At 42.1% G+C, this 18,929-nt stretch overlaps 1 protein-coding gene across 34 annotated transcripts in view; it reads right to left on the bottom strand.

Annotated features, from left to right (window-relative positions):
• The window catches only part of clasp2 (cytoplasmic linker associated protein 2), a 66,761-nt gene that overhangs the window by 12,812 nt on the left and 35,020 nt on the right, over positions 1-18,929 (bottom strand). For 4 of the 34 annotated variants that reach the window (XM_051956098.1, XM_051956121.1, XM_051956120.1 and 1 more), the window contains 24 exons: positions 18,692-18,837; positions 18,072-18,207; positions 17,888-17,958; positions 17,682-17,741; positions 17,457-17,534; positions 17,078-17,245; positions 15,524-15,564; positions 14,955-15,107; positions 14,261-14,284; positions 13,872-13,889; positions 13,110-13,211; positions 12,853-12,879; positions 11,895-11,921; positions 10,323-10,496; positions 10,034-10,078; positions 7,795-7,902; positions 7,421-7,483; positions 6,530-6,636; positions 6,372-6,395; positions 6,049-6,204; positions 4,746-4,837; positions 4,599-4,662; positions 2,850-3,013; positions 1,087-1,165 (listed from right to left, as the gene is read on the bottom strand). In XM_051956098.1, the coding sequence (XP_051812058.1) occupies positions 1,087-1,165; positions 2,850-3,013; positions 4,599-4,662; positions 4,746-4,837; positions 6,049-6,204; positions 6,372-6,395; positions 6,530-6,636; positions 7,421-7,483; positions 7,795-7,902; positions 10,034-10,078; positions 10,323-10,496; positions 11,895-11,921; positions 12,853-12,879; positions 13,110-13,211; positions 13,872-13,889; positions 14,261-14,284; positions 14,955-15,107; positions 15,524-15,564; positions 17,078-17,245; positions 17,457-17,534; positions 17,682-17,741; positions 17,888-17,958; positions 18,072-18,207; positions 18,692-18,837 (2,127 nt within the window). The remainder of the gene's footprint in view (positions 1-1,086; positions 1,166-2,849; positions 3,014-4,598; positions 4,663-4,745; positions 4,838-6,048; positions 6,205-6,371; positions 6,396-6,529; positions 6,637-7,420; positions 7,484-7,794; positions 7,903-10,033; positions 10,079-10,322; positions 10,497-11,894; positions 11,922-12,852; positions 12,880-13,109; positions 13,212-13,871; positions 13,890-14,260; positions 14,285-14,954; positions 15,108-15,523; positions 15,565-17,077; positions 17,246-17,456; positions 17,535-17,681; positions 17,742-17,887; positions 17,959-18,071; positions 18,208-18,691; positions 18,838-18,929) is intronic. The other 30 variants (XM_051956106.1, XM_051956127.1, XM_051956124.1 and 27 more) reach the window with 26 other exon arrangements.

The following is an 18,929-nucleotide window of genomic DNA, read 5'->3' on the forward strand; positions in this document are numbered from 1 at the left end:
CAGTTTTACCTAATTCTTCCAGGCGAAACTGGTCAAGCTCTGTTAGGTTACACAGGGATTGCCCTTTTCAAGTGCAGCCATAAATTCTCAATTGGATCGAGGTCTGGGCTGTAACTCGGTCACTCTGGGACGTTGGGGATGGTGCGTTTGTGAAGATATGCTGTGCATAGTCTCCATCAAAACCAGCATTGTTGACTTCACAGCTGAGAATTAATATAAATGTTTTTCAACAGTGGCTTTCTTTTTGCCCTAATACTCCTCCAGAAGAGTCATATGTGTCTTGATAGCCTCACTAGTCTCTTTTTTGCGCTTTCGTCACTCACTTTGCCTGCTCCAGGAAGGTTTACACATATTCCTTCCATTTCTTAACGATGTATTTAACTGTATTTCATGGGATGTTCAAGGATATTTACTTCTATCCATCCCTAGACCTATACTTTCTAATAATCTTTTCACAGAGTTGCTTTAAGGGTTCTGTTGAACACACAGCTGCACCTGTGCTAAATTAGGTGAGTCAGTTTAGTGGTGATTAATATGTGCATCATTTATTTGACATTTTATATTTTAATTAACTGACATAAATTTATAGAAATCACATCAAGTGTTTTGTTTGTTTTTAAATTGTGCTGTTGGTAACATCCTTTTATTGCCCAAGCCTAGTGGAAAGGGGAAGAGACAAACTGATAAAGAATAGTGAGAAACGGGTTTAAACATCAGGCAGGAAAGGGTGTGGGAGGAGGCAAAGAATCAGGGAGATAAAGGGGTAAGAGGAGCAAGGAGTGGGGGGAAAAGTAGCAGGAATTGAGAAGAGAAAGAAGGGAGGGGTAGGATGGATGAGGAGTTTAAGGAGGAAAGGTTGAAGGAAGCCAGTTGAGTGACTTGATCAATCACTATCCAATCACAGCCCAGGATTCAGGGTTTTGGGACGCAGATCCAGCATTGGCAGGCATGGGGTCATATCAGTAGAGCAGTTACCATGGTTACATCATCCGTGAATTTCCAGCTTCATGTGCATGCTTCCCACCCACTCCCATACTCAGACCCTCACACACAAACACACATACATTACACTAGCTTGTCATTTACCTTGAGGTTGGGCGTCTGTGTCTGGTCCACAGTGAACCTCATGAGGATCGTGAACTGGAGATCGTTGGGGAAAGATTCTCTGCAAGAGACGTCCATGTTTCACTTCATGTTGGTTTATAACACATAACTCAGAGATTAAAAAAGGTAAAACAATGATTTATGTTATAACTTGGGCTCCTGCAACATGTATCTGAAATTCTCACATGTGAAAAAATGCAACAAGAATGAATGACTCATACTGTTCGTTTAAAAGCTAGAATAACAGACTTTAAACTGTCACAGTGTCTGTAAAGCAGAGACTGAAAAGTGACTGGCATCAATTGTTAGTGGTGCACGTCTGTTGTTTGACTGCCATATATTGGATAAAAACATTACATCAATGGGAAAAAGGGCTCATTGTTGGACTAATGCCACTGTCTGACAGATGTTCAAAGGTTTTCTTCATGAAAACATGGCTAGCATTGCAGAGTGATGACAGCATCAGATAAAAAAAACAACACTTTTTAAAACTTGGCTTGGATCTGCCAAACCCAAATAAACATTTTTAGAGGTTGCATGGGTGAGTCCAGCATTAGCAGGTCTGTCTGTGTGTGTCTCTGAATTTGTTTTGTTTTGCTGCTGCGTTGCAATAATTGATGGGGATAAGAGTCTTTGGGCTGTTTAGTAGCATCTGCTGATGCAAATGAGATGTGGAGGAAACATCACTAGAACGCAGTGTCGCCCAGTAGTCTGCATGTCGGTGTTTAGGGAACATCTGTTCATAGAAAGCTTGACAAAACAACCTGGGCTATAGATTCTCTTTCTAAACTACATGCTGCTCTATCCACCACCACAGTTATCAGAGCACTGATGTTCTGAACTGAAGAACTAAAAAGCACTAAATCTAGCATTAGATGATCTTCTTAACAACTTTAAGTCTGAGATCATCTTCATGAAAAGTGTGAATTAAATGTATCTGCACATTTAACCTGTTTGAGATCATTTATCTGTTGTTGTTAGGAATGTACCTAAATTTACATTTACCTAATGTTAAATTCAACAGTGTTTGTGGGAACTGGCAAAAAAAGCAAATGCTTAAAATGTGTTATTAAGCATCGAAAGGCCTGCTGGAACTGTTGGGTGCACCTAAATCAGGTGGAAGGAGTTCTCCTGGAAAATTTGGCACACTCCTTAATTACACCAAAGATAAAAAAAATAAACAGTTAAACCGACATCAGAAATGTTGGAGAGTGTGTGGAGATGTTTTTTGGAAATGTCAGAAAATAACTACATTTTGGGAAACTGTATGTGGAGAACTACAACAGATAACGGGTTATAAGATCCCTTTGAATTGCAGTGTGTTTTATCTTTGCAATTTCTCTGAAGAGTGTGATGGGAGATGATAGATATTTAATCAAAATACTGCTAGGGGCATAAAACAAACCATAACGAGAAACTGGGCGAAAACATGACCAGCAACAAAGGACCAATGGTTAAAAACTATACAGGAAACCTAAATAATGGAAAAATTAACTCAAACTGGGACTACAGGAAGCACAAATGGACAAAAAACAGACTAAGTGGACAGAATACAGGACTAAAAATGGTATCGTTGGAGGGGACTAAGTGGAAAATTATGATTAACAGGACTGAAGGATGATGTAGATGTTCTGCTACTAATCAGGCATTGTTCAGCTGTTTTGTTTGTTTTTCTTTCTTGGTTTGTGTAATTGTGTAAGTAAAAAAGGTGGTCTGGAGCCCTGGAGTCTGCATGTAACACCCACCTTGTGACATCCAGGGCTCTCTGAACTTTGGCCTGTACGGAGCCCAGCAGATCCGCTCCCATCTTCTTCAGCAGCTGTGTGAGCAGGACAAACAACCAGTCCTGCAGGTCGTCCTTATGGACCTGGATGAAATCTACCAGCGTCTCCAGGAACATGCTGAACACCTGAACACACACAAACACAGAGTTCAGATTTCACACAGTAATTTAGTCATTCACTCACATAAAGCTTCATGCACACGCACATGCATGCATACAAGCAGTCCTGAATCATACAGTGTTTTACTGGACACAGATTATGCTTAAATGAGAGGAATGTAACAGCAGCATTAGTTCCCTCTGTAAAATTAGTAGTTATTCGCTCAATGCAGCAACCCAATTCATTCCCAATCACTGGTTAGACTTCAATCACCCAAAATAACAATAATATTAACATTTAAAGACAACCACAATGAGACTTGACAAGAATTAACAAACACCAATCAGGCTCTGTGGTAACCGTCTCTACATGCCACTGGAGTTACAGGCAGCATTATGTGAGGTTGGTTAGTGAGTGTTATGTCGTTGCCTTGGTAACGGATCACCCGATTAGCTTAATGAAGCAGGTTTTCATCCAAACACAAAGTTTAAACACACTGATTGGCCAAACTTACTCTCTACAGAGAGTTCCAGAGTGGGATGGCATGGGGGAGAGAGAGACACATATCGGTTAGCATCCTGACAAAGCATGTACTCAGTGTGTGAGAGGACACAGAATCTTGACTTTCAACGCAGTATTTGTAAACTTATTTGAACATCTTCAACCAGGTAAGAATCATATCATGGGATGAATTTTATGAGGCAAAAAAGAAATGAAATAAACATTGAGAAACATAGGAGATAAGGAATAAGAAGTAGGAAGAGGAGTGGTGTGGGGCAGGACAGGGCAGGAGAGAGATCCACAGTGAGATGCAGTACCTTGAAGGAGGCTGAGCTTATACCGGATTCTGCCGTGCCGTACACCCTGCCGGAGTCTCGCTGAAATTCATCAAATCGTCAAACGTCAAACGAGGGGAAAGGGGACAAGCTCACACACCTTACGACATGTGTGAGGCAACGGAGCACTCAGAACGCCGAAAGGAAGGTGGCAGTGTTAGAGAGGACGAACTGCAGCCGGTTAGTCAGAGAGAAGAGCTGGCAGCCCAAATATGTGTGTGTGTGAACGTTTAAGTGCACTTCAATATGCGAGCGGTGCTCGAGTGCTGTCACTTCAGACTGCAGGTAGGGAAGGGAAAGAAAGGGGAGTGTCGGTGAATGCAAAGAGCGCAGCCAGCGGACTGGCTGCTGGACAGTGACAGAGCAATCCCAGAGGACGGCGGAGAGCGTGAGGTCACACGCAAAGTCAGGTGTTTCATGCCGTTAGAAAACAATCCGTTGCTCGCTCTGCATGCCTGTGTTTATGTTTGAGTGTGTGTATTCATGTGCGTACATTTAAGAAGAGATTTTGACAAGTTTATCCCGTCTTTATTGATAAATTTATTTCAAACAGCTGCGTACTTAACACCTGTGACTGCTGACATGTGCGTGTTTGTCCGTATTAAAACGATGAAACACTTTCCATGTTTTGGCAGAATCCGGTACAGTGAAGGATGGTGGGATAAACAAAGTATTTGGAACCAAAGTAAACTCAAAGTGGATGATTAATGAATTTTGTGCCATGATAACGTGAAGTGTGTCTCTGTGTGAGTACTTGCGCTGCATGCATCCATACCTTACTGTGAGGGTCTGCAAACATCCTGGTGAAGATTTCACACAGTCTCTTCAACTCGACCCGACTGCAGACAAAAAAGTTACAGTTAGATGAAAATCAGCAACAAGTTTATCCCTCGAAGACACAGTCGCTTATTCATTCACTGACCTGAGGGTGCGCTGGTTCTTGAGCAGAGCTTGTAGGCCCAATAGCCCTTCCTTTCTCTCAGACCAGTTGGCGCTGGCACAGCGGTTGAGCACCTGGAAAGAACCACAAATACAGATATATGAAGGAGATGAAGAAATATTTAGGATTAACACTTGGTTGGTATGTTTTTGTGGTTTTCATATTTATTTAAAGGAAACAATTAACACAAATATAGAACCCCACAGAGACTCAGTGTTCTGGTGCACGGCTTCCACCGACTTGAAAAGGGAAGCACAACAAGGAACAAACCCATGTTTCACACATGAATCTGTGTATGTTGGGTTTGTCGATTTCTTGAACAATGAGGCGGTGCATCAGATGCTGTTTACTATGAATTTGATATTCAAGCATTATTTGAGACCTGTTTTGGGGGGGTAATGAAAGCTTTACATTTTTTGATTCTAAAAATTATTTCACTATTTTTTAAGGCATCATAATGCAGCATTATTTGAGCTTTTAGGGAAAGTTATTTACAGATTTCTCTGTAAAAGTCTGATTTTTAGATGAATCAGAAAGACGTCTTATTTTTATACATTTCTTACATGACAGATGTTAGAAATCAGACACTATTTCATTTTATTTACTATTGAGGCATGAATTTAAATCCTGAACAGATTAGATGTTAATTTCTCTCTATGAAACACAGCAATAACAAACCATCAGATGCTGAAATCACACCAGAGAAATGAGAAGTTCTGTTTTAAGAAAACATTTTGAACTGAGCCATACTGGTTTTTAAAAAAGCTGACTTTTCAAATTGAGACAGATCTTTGATATTGAGTTAAACTCAGTATCAAAGACTACATCAATCTCAGTGATTCGATTTCTGCAGTAATGCCAACAGTTTCCTTACTGCACAGCTGTAGCGCTCCAAATCGACTGCAAACTTACTCTGACTGAACAAAACAGTCAGATTATTGCAAGTGGACTGTAAATTTACAAAAAAAATGCAATATGAAAGGTTTTAAACAGAAATATGGCATGAATAGAGCAGAAAACAAATACATGATATAAATATGTGCTGTAAAGATAAAGTAGAGTAATGGTGTCCTCAACGGAGAAAAAAGTCAGACTCCTTATGTGTGTTGAAATTCCAATATCTGGTAGTTTAGCATTTTCTTAAAGACGCAACAGTAAATACAGACACAGTTGAGCATCAGACGTACTTCAGTGGCGTTTTTGTTAGCTTAGTAAAACAAACTGCTGTCTGGCACAATATCTTTTTTAACCATCGGGTGAATATTTTTCTTGTGGCGTTGCTGACCTCAGCTACATCTTCTGTTTGTCTCATGTAGGTGGGAATTGCTCCCCCATTCCTGGAGCTGTAGGACCTCTCTGAACAGGCACTGGACGCGTCGCTGTTAGCGTCATCATCAGAATACATGCCGTAGTTCTCATACCGCCGCCGGGCTGGCTTCTTCTGCAGGTAGATCGGAAAGGACATGAAATTAAACTGAAATGGATGCAAAAAATAAAATAAAAAGGCAACGGGGAGAAAGCATGCTTTGGCACTTCTTGATAGAACACAAACACAGGTAAACGCACACACAAACAACACACAGGTAAGAGGCAGGAGAAGGAGCTGACCTTAGATCTCATGTCTCCCAACAGCTGACAGCGTTAAACAGAGGTAGAACCAGGGTTTAGTTAACACACAGACACACACTCGAGGAGATGTGAGCTGCACATTGTGACAGCTGACTGCAAAGTGCACTGAGCTGTTTTTTGTGTGAATATTTTTATACCAGCGCATCCGCGAGAGCCTCTTCCACATCCGAGCCAGTGTTGAGGACCCTCATGGCACTGACTGAAGAAGAAAGACGACTGGACTGACTGATGCCAAAACCTGAGCCTGCAGACAGAGAGAGGAAAGATGGACAGAAGAACAGCAGAGCAAATATGTTAACAAAAATTCAGAATAAAAAAAAAAGTCAAGTTTGCAAACTCTCTCCAGCACTCAGCAAGTTGTCTCTCACTTGTCCACGATCGATCCACAATCCAAGTACATCTCTCTCCTCATCATCTGACATTTACACAAGTCACACACACACACACACACACACACACACACACACACACACACACACACACACACACACACACACACACACACACACACACACACACACACACACACACACACACACACACACACACACACACACACACACACACACACACACACACACACACACACACACACACACACACACACACACACACACTTCTCCTCAAGAGACAATCCTGTAAGTTGATGCGATGATGTGTTAAGGCAACATTTGAGGTGCCACTGGGGAAGAAAAGTATGACTGACATAAAAGGCAGGAGAGCACGTTGGTCTCCCCTGCAGAGAAGGACTGAATAAAGAAAGCAAAGGGACACTGATAAAAACCAGCAGAATGGTGGTCGACCGGCAACTGAACGGGCGGAAGCATGCGATTCCACCGGAGGGTTCGACATCTCCTAGCAGAATGTAAAAAAAAATACAACAACTGAGGCTGATGGACAAGAAAAGAAACAGGATGACGGGCACTAAAGAGAACAAAAAGAAAACGGAGTAAGCAAAAAAAATAAAAAAATAAGACGAAGTTGGTGGGTGGGTGAGGTACGAGGAAATAGATGTACTCAGCCTTCACCTGCAGCCCCAAAAGCGTCAGGTGTGTGGAGAGCTCCGGTGGAGCGAGAGTAGCTCCGTGTTGCTGCAACGAGGATTAAAACACACACACACAAACAGCACACGCATGAACCTCACGCTGACCGAGTTGCGTGTGAGAACAGAACGAAAGGCAGCAAAACATGTAAACCCATGCAAGTGATTGTTGTTTTCCTACTTTAACAGTTGAGCTTTATCAGCTCTTGTAGTGTGGCTGGATAAAAAATGAACTAACAATCAAAGAGTAACGTCATGCATGAAAGAAAGGCGTCAATGAAGAGTCTCTCCTCTGTTGTCTGACTCATCCTGGTTTTACTACTCATCCCTCCTGGGTATCTGTCCACTACTGCTACTCACCGAGCGGCGTGAAGGAGCGTACGGGGCTGGTGTCCCGGCTGCTCTCCCTGCTGGCCTCTCTGCTGCAGCCCTGACTCATACTGGGCCGAGGGATACGACTGCCCCGAGCTAACGCCACCCAGGTTACAACCGCACATCGCATGGCAGGGTGAGTGGAAGAGGGGGGAACAAGGGAAAACAAAGAGAAGCAGAGGGAGGAAAAGTAGTATTAAGTACACAGACGGACATAAAGAAGACAACAAAAGACAAAGAGGAAAGACAAACATGAGCAGTGACAAAGAGGTGAAAGATGAGAGTACATGAATAAAGACATAAATAAGAAAGAACAAGCAAAAGTGACAAACTGACAGAAAATATAGGAGCACAGGTCCTCTGGCCCTGGGGAGGCATCTTAAAAACGGTCAAATTATCGAACTGAGAGTAAAGCTGTCACTACAAAGTATTGGCAAACGTTACTCTGCCTGCTAGTTCTTCATGAGGGCTGACGAGCAATTATTTTCAGCACTGATTAACTTATTTGAGATTTGTTTTTTTACAGCTAAATAAAGTCATAGACCTCAGCAGCATGGGTAGAAGCAGGGAGAACTAAAATATATCTTATGTGCAGTGTAACAAAGTTACAATGCATAAAAATCATAAAAAAGTCAATTTACTTTACAAAATAAAAAGAAAATTAAAAAATCAAGTGCCTCCAGGTGTTACCAATACAAGAAAAATTATGTGCAGATATTGTACTCTTTTCACATTTATAATGCTTCCAAAACTGTCTCCTATCTGCTCTATGTAAACAAAGCCTGCAGTTCAGCCAAATAGTCACTGTATTGTTGCCTTTACTGTTGGCTACAGCTTAGTCATTAATGGCTACACAGTTGCACTGACAAGTACAGATTAGTACAGATTTAAACAACGCTTTAGTGTGAACAGGTGATTTTTAGGTGTGTACGTCTGCACATTTCTGCACTTCACTGATGCTAAAAGACTATCAGAAAGTTGAAAATCTAGTGACACTTCCTGTGTTTACGGTTTATGGCTTTGATAGATGGTGTAATTTTGGCAACTTTTTAAAGATAACATGCCTTTCAAACCCACCAACAAGTTTTGGGTTTCAGAGCGTTAATCTACTGATCTTAACTTGTTAAATCATTTAGTTTTACAGTCGACAAGATGTCACTCAATAGCAAAAAAATTATAATCACTACTACGACTCTCTAGGATCTAATATATACTCAAATTTCTTGTTTTTTCTGGCCAGCAGACCAACAGAGAAAAGCAGTAAATCTTCAAGTTTGTTCAAAAGATCTGGGATGACTGGTTTATTACCAAAACTAGCAAATGTTTGGAGCGCCCCTGTAGCTCAACAGGTGTAAACCATGGCCATTTACTGCATCTTTCCCCCACGTTTCCTGTCTCTCTCCCCACTGTGTACTATAATAAAGGCAAAAAGACCAAAAAAATAACATAAAATAGGCAAATGTTCATATTTAAAATGCTAGAAGCAGTGAGTAGCAAAATGATCTGAATAAATTAACCTGAATTGATAAATTATCAGAAATAGCTGAAGATTGTTTTCCATTGATTGGCCAATTGTTGCATCTTTAGTTGAGATGCACCCAAGAGGAGCAGAGGACCGCTGGACTCATCAGTCTTATTCACATCCACACAGGAGCTAACACTGCATCTCTTTTACACACACTCACACACACAGAATAGAAAAGGAAGTGATTAGAGGTGGATTTAGCATTCAAGGGGTGGGTGAGAGGGAGGAGCTGCGTTTCATCCAGTAGCACCGCAATCAACTTCTACGTTCATTGCTCTGTTCATCAGCTTCAGCGTCTACGCAGCCAGTCAGGGTTAATCACGGCCTACCGAAGGGCTATAAAGGAGTGATGAAGCTTTGCTGATCCTGCGAGAATGCGTCTTTATCGGCCACCAACAACAGGTTAGTAACAAGAGGGAGAAGGTATGTTCATTATGTGTGGACATCTGCTGATCATGGGCACCCATCACCATAACAATGCAGCCATGAAGTCAGAGACGAGTTAGAAAGATGAGATCTATGAAGCTCAGGCAGCGAGTAACGGCTTGATGGACGGACTGGGACTGGGCAGGAGGGATTGGGAGATTTGTAGATGGATGGAGGATTGAGGGATGATTTCAAGATGATGAGGAGGGAATGTGAGGACGAGAGTAGACAGATTGAGGCGGAGAGATGATGATCTGGTCGAGGTTGAAGCCTTACCTCCTCTGCTTGCGCCGTTGTAGATGGAACTAATGCTAGAAGGAGCTAGAGGGCAGGAACCGAAGGGGCAGGGAGAAAGGAGAACAAGGAGAGGAGCAGAGGAAGAGAAGGTGGAAAGGGAGCAGGAGGAAAATAAAGTTGAGTTGAGATCTATGCTCACAGGGTATCATAGTGTGTCCAAGGCAAAGAATGTTGGACAAGTCACTGGAGTTTATAGACACAAAGCATCATATCACCTTTGAACAGGAATTACATAAAACAACTTTTCACCTGGTGTTGATGTACTCACCAACAGACAGACGGGTGGGGGAAGAGTCTCTGGAGCAGCCCTGGCTGCGGGGGATGCGGCTGCGTCTGTGTCCATCCCCAGCGGCTCCGGCCAGCACCCTGTGGGCTCCAGTGCTCATGGTGCTCAGGGCTGTAGTCGTCAGCACGCGACCCGGCGAGCCGCTCCGACTGCCGGCTTCACAGAGGAGATAAAGAGAAGAGGACAAAACACAAAGGGAGCAAAGTAAAGTCAGAGCCTTGTTCAAGCAGCAGGTGAGATATAACAATGAAAGCTGTAGTGACAAATAACCAACTCTAATGTGACAATCATATATATAAAAAATATATAAATATTGTTTTGATTCAACTGGCAAAGGCAGCTGCTACCGCCTTTCGCTTAGTTCTTTTCAAGCACATTTTGGTAATGTACATTTCAGCACATAGAGAGATCAAATTTTAAAGCCAAATCCTAAAGTGTTTGATGTCTTTGGAAAGAGGATTCCTGGGGCAAGGAGAGCGATAGCTTAGTTATTACATATAAAAGCATCATTTCAACAGCACACTGGTGAAGTTGCAGGGAGCTCTCCTGTCTTTTTGAAGATCGTGGAATCATTGAGAGATTTTTGTACAAAATTATTGACAACAAATCGGTCTCTTCCCCATTGTATCCCGTCTCCAAGAGTTAAGCCTACAGTGTGCCTTATTCTACAATGACTCACATTACTGTTAACCTGAAGACAAACAGTTGAGGAGAAGCTGCTCTGCAGTGCTGGATATTAAATGTATGAACAGCCATTTAGGAAATAAGTTCCAGTGCTTGTCATATAAAGCTGACTTAAACTGATTTCACTGTGACTGATAATGAGCACGCAGATCAGACTCTCTCTCTCTTTCAGTGACAGACAAAAACTCTTCTAAATCCACACACACTCTCAACACTATGCACAGGAGTCTATGTCTATATGCTAACAACACACGGCTAAATGAAATGCATCTAAACGACAAAGACAGAGCGAAAGCGATATTGCTGTGCTACTAAGGGAATCTTGAACACTATATGTAACCTCACAGACATACAGTGGCAGACAGCTCATACAGGTGAAGATCACACACATTTTTTTGTTCATCTTTTCTCAACTCTGCCTTCCTTTCTTCCCTTGTCTCTTTTATTTACAGATACACAAAACTAATACAAAATCAAGAAATGCCTAGGACAAAACCAAAGCTGAATTTTTTTTCAACAGTTGATTGAACAGTCAACTATGTAAAAGTGCTTATTACCACAAACAAACTACAAAATGGTCAGAATTATTTGCTTGGGATGTAACATTCTACAGGAAAAAATGCTTAGACTACATCCAGGCACACATAGGAGTGCAAAAACATGAGGCTCCCAAAGCAGTGTAATCAGCATGATCATAGAACAGCCGTGTTACAAGTCTGTGACTACAAATCCCAGCATGCCTTAGCCACAGTGGGAGGACTTTTATGTGAACTTTCTGCGTGCACGTGAAGAGAGGGAAGTTTGGGCAACAGATGAAAGGCAGTAAAGCTAAAGATAGCGGGGTAAAAAGAAGTAGCATTGTAATCTTACCACCAACAGGGGTAGCAGACTGAGATCCTGAGCCATTAAGCCCATTGGTTGGGAGGAAGGGGGAAAAGCAGAGGTGAGGGGGAAGGAACAGCAGATTAAACCAGATGAATTATGGGTTAGCGCAAAAAAGCGTCATGGGAGTTGGAAAGCAGAGTATGATGAGAGCGCATCCTGGGGTTCCATACCAAGAATGAAGGCGAAGCTGAAGCACTTTGCTTAAATAAACCCATTAATTAAAGAGAAAACAAGAACTGAAATGCAGCTAAAACACACATACACTGAACCAGCTGCAGGTGATAGACTGGGAAAAGCAGTGCATGTTGGGACAACTGGCACGGCATAGGTGCACACCAAAGCCTGTTCACAATGAGGAAAAGAAAATGCTTCAAAGTAAATATGCTCAAAAATGTCTGTACCTTCTTTCTGTCTCACACATAGATACATGTGAAATCTTTCTAATTCCATTTCCTTTCTTCTGTTAATCTCTGATCCTGAGACTTGGGCTTTGGAACTTTTAATCAGAGAATTTGCATTTGGTCCTAAATGTCTAGATTTGATAGTGCACTTATTGTGACCTAATCACTGTCCACATTAAATTGGTCTCCAGAAAGCAGTATTTTAGTGATAAGTAGCTTTGAAGAGCAGAAACACACACATCTGCTGTGTGTGTTGCAACATGGAACTCGTGTTTTGTTTTTTTGTGTATGTTGTAACACTCTTAATAACCTAAATGCTAGCCACAGATAAGCTGAAGCAGCAAATATAACCTGTCCACCACACCAACCTCAGTGATGAGACACAGCATGCAGAGAAAAAACACACACATAAACGCACACTCGCTCCTCTTTACACAAAAACACCTTGACCAAAATGAGAGCAATAGCGGGTGGGTCACCATTCCCACTGTGGTACACAGAAAGACAAGCGCACACTGACTCTGACACACAAGACAGAATACCTGGTGTGCAATCGGATTCGTCGGAACCTGAAGGCACAAAAACATTTACATGGAGCTTATCGTCACCATGGAGGCCACAGGTTAAGAAAGAGCCTGAGAAACCGCAACCACGCCGACAAGCACACCAACAAACGCACCATTTCTGTGGCTTGTGTAGTGGTGTTTGCAATGTTGTAATTGGATTTGACACCCAGAACGCTTCACTCACAGCTGGGTTTAAATCATGCTGTTTGTGCTTGGGGTGTTGAGGTACGTACGTTGCGACTGGGAGACCATCTTGGTGCGGCTGCGTCCTCGTGAGTCCACTTGGCTGGAAACGCTGCTGGCAGTAGACAAGGGCTGCTTGGTGCGTACGCGGCCTGCATGTAAGTGAAGGCATGACAATAAAAATACAAAAAACACACACCTATATTCCCCGTTCTAATACATCTAGCCACTAGCTGTTTGCAGATGAATGAAGCCCAGAAACTAAGAAGCACTACAACCGACGACAAGCCACTAACGCTGGAAGCTGCAGAAAGCCCAGGTCTTACACTAAACATTCACATTCAGCCAAGTCCAGACACAGATAAATACACCAGGGATGCTTCAGTGGATTAGAAACCAGCTTTAGGAGCCAAATACTTAAGATCTAAAACTGGTAATAGCCAGTCACCTCTAAGTATTTGAAGAATTTGATGACACTAGAAGCCATTTGGTGCAGCAGAGTGTTGATGCGTGGGTGAACATTTGTTTTACAGATTAAATTGCGGGGTATTTTCTTGATTAACTGCAGGGAAAATGATTGTACTGACAAACTAATTTCCCACTGACCAGTTAATCTTTTCAACTCAAAATGTAACCCACTTGATTAACAACATTCCCTTCAGCATATTAGATGTTTATGCAAAGTCGTTCTTCGATAAGTTTATTTGTTCATAAGCATCGGCTGGATGCGTGATGGCACATAATAAATAGTATTTTCCAACCAGAACATCCCCAAAAAAGGCACACAAACAACCACCTAACCACAGTCTTACCATTGTCTGATCTGGTCCCTACAGACAGACAAAAAGGAGCATGTTGTAACACATTTATCACATTTCACCTACTATACGTAGAATACTCAAACAAGACATCCTAAATATCCTAATATAACCTCATCGGCTGAATGATGCAGGTGTAGATGGTTAAACTGCGATCATATTCAAAATGAGATAAAATTGTAGTAAAGCAGAAGATGACTTAGATGTATTAATATTTGATTCATGATGTGATGAGGAGCAATGTGATATAAATGAGGGTTTGAATGTAAGGCTGACAGCAGGGGGCGCTGTGGCCACACACTGCCACAACCGAGTGAACATGGACTGGAATGAAGTGAGGAAGGAGAAAAGAAAAGAGAAGAAGCAGAGTGAGATGATCTTACCATCCGTTTTATCAGAGGCATCATCTTTAGTTGCAAACAGAGAGAGAGAGAGAGGATGCAGGAGAGAAATGACAGGGAAAAAAGAACAAAAAATGTACAGAAATTATACACACAACGGGAAAGGAATACAAAAGGAACCCAAGAAAGGAAAATGAATTACAGAAAACAGAAAGGGAAAAAGATTGTAAACAGAAAGAAGAAGAAGAAACAAAAGTATGAAAGAAGAAAACGAGTAAAAGGCAGAGAGGAGAAAAGGCAGATAGAAGAGAAACGAGAAGAAAGGAGCACAGTGTGCATTAGTAACATAAGATCTGTATAAGAGAGAAACATGCTGACGTAGGATCGACATCGAAACACAGAGACAAACAAAGACGATATTCATCTACAGAGCATGCACAGAGAATATCCATACCAAAACACAGAAACACAGGTGAAGGAGCAGGCAGCAGGAGAGGAGAAAGGAGAGCAGAAGCGCTGAAGTGTGTGCAGGTCCATCCTTACAGACTGCTTTGTAACTGTGGCGAGCTTTTCTTACTTCCTATCATAAAGTTTAGAAGCTCTACCTCTACACTGATCTGACGCTACTCCTTAGACAGAGTCTTCATCTCCGCCTGATTTCCTGCTGAGCACAAGCTGACCGATGTCTGCGCTTTCTGATTACGTAGTCATCTAGCTTGACTGACAGGGCCCTTACCCAGTGAGGAGTAGGAGCCGGGGGGCAGACGGCCCGCTCTCCCGGCTGTTCCGACGTGCCGGCTCTTAGCAACCGCTGCTGCGTTTACATCCACGTCGCTACGGGAACGCTGCAGGGAGGCCGACGACACCCCACCCTTTGAACCCGCAGGGACTGATAGGACAGGAGGAGCGAGTTGGAGAAGGGATGGGAGGTGATGGGAAATATATATATATATATATATACACACACACACATCACAAACACATGCAGGAACCATACTACACAATTTCGATACCATACAGAAAAAACACAAACAGCCAGACACGTGTTTGCCCACATGTGTGTGGTAACAGAAACATAACAGGATGTGACTGTCCGGGGCTGGACATGAACAGATGTCAATGAGAATGATGGGAAATGATTTTGTCGGGGCTGATGTTTGTTCTCGGTGTGTGCGTTTCACCACAGGAGTGAGTGGACATGAGATTATGTGTTGGAGAAAACTTGCATGTGTTTCGGGCTGCTCTGTGCGAGTGTGTTTGTGTGTGGGTGTGCGGCGCGTATGTGTTTGTGTTTGCTTGACTCACCTCGCCCTGGAGCTGCTGACCATTTCGAAGACAGAGGCCGACTGAAAAAAGAGGGAGAAAAGTAGGTCAGAACATGAAAAGAAAAAAAAACACCACACGTAAAAATCAGGATGGATGTTGTAGTGCTTGATCATGAGGACAAAAATGTTACAAACCTATTTTTACCGCAGTGACAAAATATATACAGCAAAATAACATGCTGTGATGTATTAAACTGAATTACTCTGCTTGAGTATGGAGTAAGTAAACATACTTTAAATGTAAACATAAACAGTCTGCTGAATAAAAGAAGTCTGATCCAAACAGATATCACTCGTCTTTTTCTATATTTGACAAAAACAAGAATTTATAATGGCATGTATTATACAAATTCACTTTTCATCATTTAATTTACATTGTTTTTCCATTTTTACTGAGTACTAATGCTGCTTATTGTGAGTCAAGTTGCAAACCTTACAATATAAGTTTCCACAATGAAACAGCACTAACTGAGACAATGTCTATAAGAAGATGTGGTGTCGTAGGAAAGCACACCTTTCTACTTTCTGCATTGCTATAATAGTCTGTTTTGGTCTTAACTGTGCCAGTGAAACACAATACAGAAAAGGAACAACCATGACAAATCCAAAGATTAGGAAGAGGCTAAGGATAACATTCCCTGAATAGCCTTCCACAAATGTATCTGTTTAAATTCTGCACTGTTTCAACACTAGAGAATACAGTTAGTGGGTATTTTTTCTTTCGAAATATAAATGGGCTGTCACTTTGATTCATTTAGTGATCCGTACAGGAGAGAAACTGAGAAGATGACAGTAAAGCTTGGAAGATTTCCTCAATTTATTACAATGGTCTTTGACAGAGAGCTGATGTCAATCCTGAATACAGAGTAGCTTGGAAAATCCAAACTGAATCTCCATGTAATCTCCTATCTCCATGTTAGGAGATACAGGAGAATCAGTTTGGCATTGGGCGAATTGAATCGCGTTTCCCTCCCGGGAAAGTTTGGTATGACCAATCATAGCACGGGAGGCGGGAGTTAATGCTGCGTCATCTTCAGCGCCTGGATTACCCATAAAACACCTGCGCACCTCCCGTAACCAAACACATACATTAACAAAGTTATTCCTGACACCGCTAATCGTTCGGAAGGAGTCTTTTGTTGCGTAGCCTTTTCAAAAATAAGTGTTGTACTTGAGAGTACCCCACGTATTTGCAGATTTTTGTGACAAAAACGGCAGTAATCATTCACCGCGACGCTTTCTCGGCTGCATGCCATTGTTGTTTGGACTACATGGACTACAAGGTCGATTTGTTTGTGCGTCACATCCGTGTTACGCTGATTGGTTCTTTCTCGTTCAAGCTGCATTTGTTAGCCCCTCCTTTTTGAAATCGTCTCCTCTCATCACAATGCCAGACTGCCTTTATTTGTATTTATATTAATACATAAAGTCAGTCTGGATTTTCCAGGCAAAATACAGAGGCTCAAATGTCATCTTTAAGTAACCCTAGAGGTCTAAAGTGAACTACGGAGGAACAGTGCTGAGCGTTGATTACTTGAGGCTCTCTTGAGAGGAAGATGAGGAGCGGTCACTCTGGGGAAGGGAGGCCACGCTGCCAGAGCTCCTCAGGCAGGACTGAAGAGTCCTCTGGTACGATGACTCTAAGGAGTTGTAGAGAGCGTCGGCTTCTCCTGGAAAGTGGTTCCTCAGACCCCAGTAGGCTCTGAAAGAGGCAGCAGAGGAAAAGCGAAGTCAGTCAGAGGTGGAGAGGGAGGATATAAGATTGGTGAGGAGGGAGGTAGCAAAATTATGAAGGATAGAGCAAAAATATAAAGAATCAAGAGGTTCAAAAAGGAAAAGGAGGGCAGTGAGGAATTTAGCACTACTCGTATTTCACATAATGTAATTTTCAGAAATGCATGCTGGTGTCTTACTTGCGGGCCTCCACTCTGGCTTCTGAGTCGGCATCTCGAATTCCCTTTTTGATGCTCTCCACCAGAACTGCTGTGTGCCTGAGACAATGACAAAAAATGATTAAAAATACCAAAAAAAAAGCAGATCTGAAAGTAACTTTATCATTTGTACAGCACAGTAAAGTAAATCCTACACAGTTGTGCTTTTGCAGTTTTGTTCTGAAGCATTCTGAAATCAGTCCTCACCTTTCTAGAGAGTGGGTTTGCCATTCCTGTAGCAGAAGGTCCAAAAAATCATAACAGCGCCTGGAGAAAACACATTTCTTATATCACTCTCATCATCTCACAAAAAAATACATTACCTCGCAGCAGCATCACAAGCATTATATCCTGTCGTAGCTGTTCATTATTTGAGACTTTTTATGAGTTTAGTGTCAACATTGCTGCCTCACCTTCTTACAGCCACAGACTTGGACGTGCAGTTGCTGGTTATGAGGGGGATGAGCCGGGGAACATGGGTGTGCTGCAGAGAGGACATGTAGCATTAAGTGGAAAATGCAAACCAAAAGAAGAAGCACCCAGATTGACCACAAACAATTTGAACAGGACTGTTGAACCTATTCTTCTCAAACTTGCCCGTATTATGATGCGAATAGCCGAGACACCAGAGGTGGCCATGACTTTGGCACAGTTTGGGATGAGGTTGAACAGGACGGGAACGATGGCCTCCGCCCCGTGGTCAAATTTATTCCCCAGTACTGACGACAGGTGGCTGCAGGAAGACACCAAAGAACACAAAGAAAACATCAGTGTTTGTCATTTTGTATCTACTACAAGTACTTTTATGAAATCGTTTTTTGTTGAAATAAACATAAAAATTTTTATGAATATCAAACAAAAACAAGAATTTCAGCAAGCAAACAGTGCTTCTTTTGTGAACTGCCTTTAGTGACACAAACCTCCTGTGTGGATGTTTTTTTACTAGAATATTTCCATGGGTTATTTTTCTTTAGCTGTCAGTGAGCTGTTTCTCTCTTAAATTCTTGTTTTTGTTCTAAATTTGCAAAAATGTGACTTCTGTGTGACACTGTCAGAAAAATTCACAGGCTAGTTAAAGAAACGTTCACATGCACTTTCAAATTTCTGCTGCCAGTGTGAAAAGCTATGTCTGGAACCCATACAACCCACGATAAAGTAGATCTTCTCCTCGATCTCTTGTGAAATTTCCCTTCAGTGAGGAGTGTTTCAGTACTTACGCCACAGTGATACAGGCCTCTCTGACCACTTGTGAGCGCAGGTCTTTAGCTGACAGTTTGAAGGCTCCATCTAGTAGCCTTAGGTGCTGGTAAAAACAGTCGTAGGTCGCTGCGCCTGCCACCAACAGCGAGCGGATTTTCTTCAGCTATAAAAAAAAAAACATAAAAAAATAAAACACACAGGATCCAAAATACAAGAACACTGAAGTGTCAGTGTAGGTTATTTTAATGTTAAGAA

The sequence above is a fragment of the Acanthochromis polyacanthus genome, chromosome 11 (genome assembly GCF_021347895.1).
Source record: "Acanthochromis polyacanthus isolate Apoly-LR-REF ecotype Palm Island chromosome 11, KAUST_Apoly_ChrSc, whole genome shotgun sequence".
Taxonomy (NCBI): Eukaryota; Metazoa; Chordata; class Actinopteri; family Pomacentridae; genus Acanthochromis; species Acanthochromis polyacanthus.